General features: G+C 41.9%; 1 protein-coding gene across 1 annotated transcript; it reads left to right on the top strand.

Annotated features, from left to right (window-relative positions):
* The first annotated feature begins 415 nt into the window (after positions 1-415).
* LOC124595506 (glycine-rich cell wall structural protein-like) lies at positions 416-3,421 on the top strand. Its single transcript, XM_047134269.1, has 2 exons — positions 416-539; positions 2,625-3,421. Exons 1-2 carry the CDS (start codon positions 528-530, stop codon positions 3,309-3,311), a joined length of 699 nt encoding a protein of 232 aa, XP_046990225.1. The 5' UTR covers positions 416-527; the 3' UTR covers positions 3,312-3,421.
* The last annotated feature ends 5,085 nt before the right edge of the window (positions 3,422-8,506 follow it).

Below are 8,506 nucleotides of genomic sequence, written 5' to 3' on the forward strand. Positions count from 1 at the left end.
TTTCCAATGCTCTCTAACACGAATGTCCTTGTGTTCAGTAACACTATTTCTCCAGAACCATAATCGTTCTACAAGAGTCATTTAATAATTGCCAAACAACTCTCAAAGCACTCTTTTCATACCATAGATACACACGAAATAATTTTATTTATTGAGCCTTTCGGAAACAAGGGAATATCCCAATAGACACGTGTCTCTAAGAACCCACCATAGAAAATCGTGCATTTGGAAGATGAAGTGATATAAGGAAATATGTATTTATAAATAGCTATTTATTTGTAAAACTTTTTTATCCAGTGTATTTTGATGATGTACATATGGTCTTGAGTATTACGGCGTCGAACGGACGGTCGATCTTCACCCCAACCATCATGCTAGGCTAACTGCAGTAATGCTCTGAGAAAGCACTTCACACCTCGCTGGTTTCCAGCGCGTGGGGGAAGTGGGCGGTGTATATAAGTCGCACAGAAACCTTACACTGGCATCAGTCATTGCTTGCTCCACCTGTACCATCTTCAGCAGCAGCAATGAGGATCCTGGTGAGTAATTCTCTATTGTTTGATCTACTCCGATAATCCTTCCCACTTAGAGTAATCACGTTCATCCAGTGGATGTGAAAGAGTAATATTTATAAGGACAGTTAGTGGAGACGGTATCATCCGTTTGTTCATGGAATTCCATATCTTTACTGAAGGATAACACTCGGATACGATGGAATAAAGTTCTTGCGTGAGTTTCTTAAATAACTCTCAGAAGTGTCTTTGCTGCAACCAAATGTGCATCCATTTCTCAGCTGATCATGAAAAGAAATGCTAGATATATAGCAGGAGTATCAGATAAATATATTGAGGTATCTACCAAAAATTACACATTCGTGGAGATATTAGTCAGTGTGGACACAAATATAAAAAAATTTGAGAAAATTTGGTGGTCATAATTCCAGACTTTCTGCTCAGTATCTACTAGTAAAAATTGTGCTTCTGGAGCAAGGGAAGGAAGCATTGTGGCGGTTGAAAACCTGAATCGTCTGTCAAACTACAGTTCTTTACTGTAACGGCGTATTGATGTGACAACCTACCGAGGATCATAATTTGCATTTACCAAACTCGATATTCAGAATTTCGTTTACATGTTCGTTGACCATAATTGCAGTGTTGTGTTATGACGCCGAACGAGCAAATTTTACGTCTACAACATACTCTCTAGCAGATAAATAGGGCAGCAAACAGATTTTCTCACACTGGCAACATATGTTGCACTCACTAACAAACAACAAAGTTCCGTTGATATAGTTTAGTTTCTATTTTAGTGTGTTAACAAATGGTTCAAATGGCTCTGAGCACTATGGGACTTAACATTTGAGGTCATCAGTCACCTAGAACTTAGAACTATTTAAACCTAACTAACCTAAGCACATCACACACATCCATGCCCGAGGCAGGATTTGAACCTACGACCGTAGCAGCAGCGCGATTCCGGACTGAAGCGCCTAGTACCGCTCGGCCACTCCGGCCGGCAGTGTGTTAACACTCGTAGCAGTATGCGACCTCTACGATGCACATACGGTCGGTTTTAACAACATCTATTGAGCGCATTTGAACTGGATACTACGATCAGTGTTAATGTTTCTGGATGGGACCGAAGAGAAGTTATTCTGTGAAGGAAAACAGTTCACGGTGGACGCTTGAGTTAGGTGCGCAAAGTATAGGCACCACAGTTGAGGTTTGAGGAGGATTACATTATGCAATGCACGTTCTGAGTGAACTTTATCCTACCGTTTACTCCTATCAATAAGAAAATTATTGCTGTCCTCCTTTATTAAACTCTACTGTGAAATTTCTGTATTAAATGTTGTTAGTATCAAGAATAGAGTAAGAGCTTTTACTCAAGGTTCATTCACTTTGCTCTTGTTACACGGTTATGAGCAGCTTAATTATTTCCATTAAATGCGAATTAATTTCTACTTGGTAGTATCTAAACTGTTTTTTTCTTATTTAACTACATTCCTTTCCAGTCTCCATAGCCTAATTTCCAAGACTTTCCATCCTAAGAAGTAAGATAAAGTATTATGTATTGAATGAGTCATCTAAAATAAAACATCGCATCACACAAGGAAACAGAACAGGCAAAATTCGCATGAATGGCAAGGACCCACCAGGTGACGCAGTTTCCTATCTGGTAAACGGTGTTCTTGGCGGACAAACAAAGGGAAAATCCATTTTTTGGGAAACTTTCTTTTTACCTACAAGGAATGAATAACTCAGTACTTAAATATTAATTATGTAGTAATACATTAAATCATTGTCACAAACACTATTTCACACAGAGATTTTAATTGAAAGTCATTGTACCAGGAATGTCGAGAGTGGAAGGTGGGCAATGTGAATTTTAGTACCGAGCAGACATTTACAAAACGATGTTCCTCGTGAGTTTTTCTTCATTCAGGTTAGGTATCAAGTTCTCGCCACATGTTCCATCTGACGATATACTTGCCAGAAAACGTTAATATTATTAAGAATTATTACTCAACAGCATGATGAGAACTGTGAACACGCAAGTAATTATGCACTGAATCTCTAAACCGCTCTCTCAGAGTGGTTAATAACCTTGGCTCTCATTTTCAGGTGTGCGTGTTACTGTTTGGACTGGCTCTGGCAGAGGAGAAGCAGGTGGAGAAACGGGGAGTGGTTGGCTCCCTGGGTAGCTATGGCGGAGGTGGCTATATCGACCACGGAATCGGAGCCAGCAGCTACAGCAGTGGCGGCAGCAGCGGTGGTTATGGGGGCGGCTATGGGGGCGGCTTTGGTGGTGGTTATGGAGGCGGCTATGGAGGTGGAATCAGCTCTGCAGTTGGAGGAGGTCAAGTCACCAACATCGCCATCACCAAGCAGGTGCCCATCCCGTACCCAGTACCAGTGCAGCGTACTGTCCCAGTACCAGTCAGGGTTCCTGTCACGGTGCCAGTCAACAGGCCGGTACCAGTGCCCGTCCCACAGCCGTACCCTGTCCCCGTGCAGAGGCCAGTCCCAGTACCCGTGAATGTCCCTAGCCCAGTCCCCGTACCAGTACCACAGCCTGTCGTCGTCAACCAACCGGTACCTGTTGTCGTGGGAGGCGGAGCTGGTGTCGGCGGAGGTCTCGGAGGCGGCTACGGCGGCGGCATTGGTGGAGGCTACGGTGGAGGCTACGGAGGAGCCATCGGCGGTGGTTACAGCGGTGGCTACAGCGGTAGCTATGGTGGTGGCTACGGAGGTGGCTACTCTGGGGGCATTGCTGGAGGCTATGGAGGCTACGGAAAATACAGCCACTAACATCAGCAGCTGAACCCAACACCTTAGACGAAACATGCCACCAGAGATTCATTGTATATGTATTACAATGTTTTGTAACAACAGCAGAAATAAAACGCATTTCCGAGATAGATATCTCGTTACTTATTAGCACCGATAAAAATGCTCCCAGGTTTATACAAGTAGTTTTGTTAAGTGTTAATCATTGTTTGCTGTCGTAGTGTACCTGGTCAGCTCAGGACATTTATGTTGTCTTTCATACTCCGTGTCCTATTTTCTCTCAGTGTTAACAGACAGAGCATTTCGACACGAAAATTCCAAAATTCTAGTTTGTAACATACAAGGATTGAATGAAAAGTAGTGCCTCCAACTTCGTTAATTGGGTTTGCATGCGAATACTTTAATAAATCAGATGCACAAATAATCCTTAGAATGTGATCTTTAATTATCAATATTCACTTTTCCACATACTCACCAGTCAGTTGGATACATTTCTGCCAACGGATAACAAGTTTTCTGAAGCAGCCACGGAAGAAGTCAACACTCAGTTTCCGCAACTACAGTCTCACAGTCTCTCTACATCTTCATCGGAAGCATAATTATGCCCCCGCAGATCGTTTTTCGTTATCGGGAACAGATAGACGGTGCTAAATCTGGACCATATGGAGGATGCCGTCCAATTTCATATCAGGAGTCAGCATCCGGGGTACCCATTTGGCACAGATCTTCCGACAGCAAAGCAAAGCAATAGTGTGACCCACACGTTCTTGTGAAATGCTGACTGTGCTTGCAATTTCTCTCCGAGTGACACAAAGATCGTCCTGAATCAATCAGTCGACATTTCGCTTGTTAAACTCGGTGGTTGCTGTCACAGGACGTCCAACTCTTTGTTTGTCACGCAGGTCAGACGTTCCCGCCTCAATAACTTGCTAGCCCAACGACGCACAGTACTCACATCAACACAGTTACCATAAACTGCTTTCTTTCTCTCATGAATCTCCTTTGGGGTGACACCTTCTGCTGTCAGGAATTCAATGACTGCACGTTGCTTCAACCGCATTGACCTACCATCTGCGTAGGGTTCCATACTTTACACTGTAACAACATAACCGCTGAATGCTAAGGTTTCCCGCCAACTGGAGCTGTAGAGAAGAGGCTACGGAACAGGCCAGTGCCTGCCGTATATCAATGCTGCCAACTGTTGAAGAGCTACGAAGGTGGAGGCATTACTTTTCAGTCAACACTCGTATGATAATCGCAGCCCTCAAGAATCTTTGCCATTTGTAGGATTCTGTGACTCTCACTGTAAAAACGGAACCCTTATAGTATCGCTTTGTTGTCCATATGCCATTCTGACTTTCTGACTGTCCTAGTATTAATAACCTTTTTTCTGAGGAATTGGTAGACGTACGAAGCTAAAATTTAAACCGTATATTAAGATCTATGGTCTTCAGCATACGCCATACACAGTACATATTTTTTTCGTTCGGATGGAGACACACAACAGCTTCCAAACGGTAGTCATAGTTATCACTGGACAGTATTTATCTCATTTCCTTTAGCTTTATGTTTAGCACAGATCTCTGTCTGAATTAAGAAAAATCTCCATTTCCTTGTCCTTTTATTTCTTGTGTTTTTCATGTCCATGTGAACTGAGGATACCTTTTTCATTTAATATCTACGAAAATCTCGGGACAGCCAAATATAAAAGTTCGCAGTAATAAAATTAGGGGCTGCTTGTACTAGGGATAAACTGTCAGTCTCAAAAACAAATGCAGCAGCTTGTCAGTATTGGTGATATCAAAATAAAATTTGACTTTCCTATACCATAACATCATCTGTATTTCGTACAAGCAATATAACTTCATGAACCTGGTAAGTACTCAAATACAGGTAAGTGTTGGAAGGAGCTTTCATAATACTTCATAACCATTCAGTCACGAACCCAAAGAGAATAGTGTTAACATGTCGAAGTATTTAGAAGTATGGATGATTCATGTAATTAACTAAATTATACCACTCTCCGCTTGTGGAGTTTTATCTGAGCATTTCATTCTTATTTGCAATGACCTAAGATCTTAGATTATGTAGATAAATAAGATTAAAATTATAGATGATAAGTGAAAACATGCAGCAAATTAATAAATGTATGAATTGCAATAAAGCTGTATAGAATTACGAGGAAACAGAATTAAGAGGGAGAAGAACAGGAAATGGTTCACAGGAAGTTTCAATCGGAATTGGTTCGTGTGTATCTGCAAACAGCTGTAAGGCCTTAAGATAACAATAGTAACTCGTTAGCTGACACAATAAATAAGGAAATAGAACGGAGGATATACTGGGTGGTTTTAATTAAACTTTCGTTAATTGAGCCAGCCTAGACGGAAAACTACTTACTGTATGGATACCTAACTGTACAGAAATGGTGCTCGGATGCGTTGTTTGTAGTGTTAGTGTCACGACTTGCCGTTAGAGGCCGGTACAGGTAAGGCGACGTGTGACTAAGGCAGAAGCATTTGTGTGCATTACAGTCGCAGACAGTCAACATGGGTCTGGACAAAGTGAGCAGACCTTTACTAGCAAAACTGTTGTATAAAAGCAGCAGAGATGTCACTGCAGCTCTTCGCGAGTACCTTCGCGTTAAAAGAATACTGAGAGGTCTTCTTTCAGGACTGGGTTGAAGAACATGATACAGATGTTGGAATTAACTGGTGATTTGGGAATTGCTCATGGGACAGACCGACGGCTAATTGCACCACAAAATGCTGAAGAAGTTACTGTTTCCATGGCCAAAAATGCTGGACGCAATGTGCGACATTCAAGTAGTGTGTGAGTTTTGTCACGACAAATGAAGAGTCCATCCTACCCCAGATGTTTCGGCGAGCCTTCCAGGCTGTCGTGGATGAACATGGTGGTCACGCTGAGCAACATCAGTAACTAGAACACAGACATATTAAGCACTTAACAAAATATCCTATACTCTCACATGAAAGTTAAAATGTGTATCAGCAGTTCATTCATTATTTCTCTTCGGCATGTCGTTACAAATGTTTCCAAAAATTTTCACTGTCCTACGATCACTCGTTTCTCTTATGTGTCCTCTCAAGTAGAGAAAGTTTAACTATGTCCACCCTGTACTACCTCATGTGCTATTTGATAGCTAGAGAAAAACTGTATAGGCTGCAGGGATACGGTGAATCACATGCACTAGCTCTTAACATTGTTATTAGTTATATACTCTATGAAAAAGGAGTCAGGCGTAAAGTTCGCAACAGTTGAAAGCATTAAGTCTTCCCCTTTATGCTGCTTTACTCCTAAATAAGTTCGTCTATTACTTTGTCACGAATTTCTGTCTTCAGTCTTACTTTATTTTCAAGCGATGCACCTTAAAATGGTTTTGTGTACTACGGCAATTTAACGATGGGCGTCACCAGTTGCTAGCGTGAAATTGTTAGTGACCAAAAAACTAAAAGGAACGCAATTACAGATCATCCGATTATCCCATCCGATTTTAACTTTTGCAGTAGCATATTCGTATGTCTATTAGTACATCATCCTCTATCATTACGCCGGTGTACCATACAATTTTAATGCCACGACAAGTTCTCTATCGTCTGAGGCTCCAGTATTTCATATACTTAGTATTTATACTTTCAGTTATGCTTCTCATATTAGTTACTGGTACCTAAACGTCGTACGGCCTCTTATCGGGTATATTATGAATCTTCTTAGATTAAATTGCATTGAATGTTCTTTCACCAACCCTACTAATCGATAACGTCGGCACAGATGGCAAATGGCTCCGAGCACTATGGGACTTAACTACTGAGGTCATCAGTCCCCTAGAACTTAGAACTACTTAAACCTAACTAACCTAAGGACATCACACACATCCATGCCCGAGGCAGGATTCGAACCTGCGACCGTAGCGGTCACGCGGTTCCAAACTGACGCGCTTAGAACCGCACGGCCACACCTGCCGGCCGTCGGCACAGAATCCATTCGCCGTCGTACTATGACGTCAGATATAAATGATAACTGTTAATGCTTAAATGAGTATTTTCTCATGAAATAATTACTAATCATTTTTGTAAAAAGATCTTTAGGTATTTGTCAACATATACACACTGAATAAGTTTATATACTTCACAAAGTTTTATTTGTTGTTCGCTGTATATACACTACTGGCCAAGAGTAACAACATTAATTAACACGTGTAAAATCAAGCATGACTAAAGACTTTCTCAGTATAACTGATCACATATTTTTGCAACAAAAAACTGTTGTGGACTGGCAAGACAGCCAATCCACTGTGACGGGTAGCCGAAAGGCACGCGTTTAAGCTCACGCAGGCTGGCGTGAGGTCTGGAACAGTTAAAGGAATTGAGTCTAGCAAAAAAGGTACATAGCTGCTGGAATACTTAACTTTAATCCATAATTGGTGAACATCGGTCTGACGGTACATGCATCACAAGGTAAAGAGCAAATGATAATGGCACCTTGCTAGGTCGTAGCAAATGACGTAGCTGAAGGCTATGCTAACTATCGTCTCGGCAAATGAGAGCGTAGTTTGTCAGTGAACCATCGCTAGCAAAGTCGGCTGTACAACTGGGGCGAGTGCTAGGAAGTCTCTCTAGACCTGCAGTGTGGCGGCGCTCGGTCTGCAATCACTGACAGTGGCGACACGCGGGTCCGACGTATACTAACGGACCGCGGCCGATTTAAAGGCTACCACCCAGCAAGTGTGGTGTCTGGCTGTGACACCACACTAACACCTTTTCATTTATTTGCATTTTTGTAGCAATAGTCAACAGCGCCGTGACACCGCTCGTAGCATCTCCATGCGATGCATGGCCGTCAAGTCTGCCGCACGTTGGCCCACCATCTAAAAGTCAGCAGGACAACACGAGACAAGAAAAAGAAACAATTATATTTTGCAGCGTTTGTAAAATATGTTTAATGTAGTAAAGTTGTTAATAATTTTCGGAACAAAAGAACCTAATCTACTATATCGTGTACTGTGTGGCGAACAAAATTCGTAGTTCAACCGTTACAACGTCACAAGCCACAACCACTTTATCAGTGACGTCATCATAATCACGCAACAAGCTTCGCCCTCCATATCTATGGTGACATTCACAATCCAACAAGCCACACCTCATTTTTTGGAACAACAGTGGCCATTAAAACGAAACGACTGATCACAATTTAGTATT

This window comes from Schistocerca americana, chromosome 2 (genome assembly GCF_021461395.2).
Source record: "Schistocerca americana isolate TAMUIC-IGC-003095 chromosome 2, iqSchAmer2.1, whole genome shotgun sequence".
NCBI lineage: Eukaryota > Metazoa > Arthropoda > Insecta > Orthoptera > Acrididae > Schistocerca > Schistocerca americana.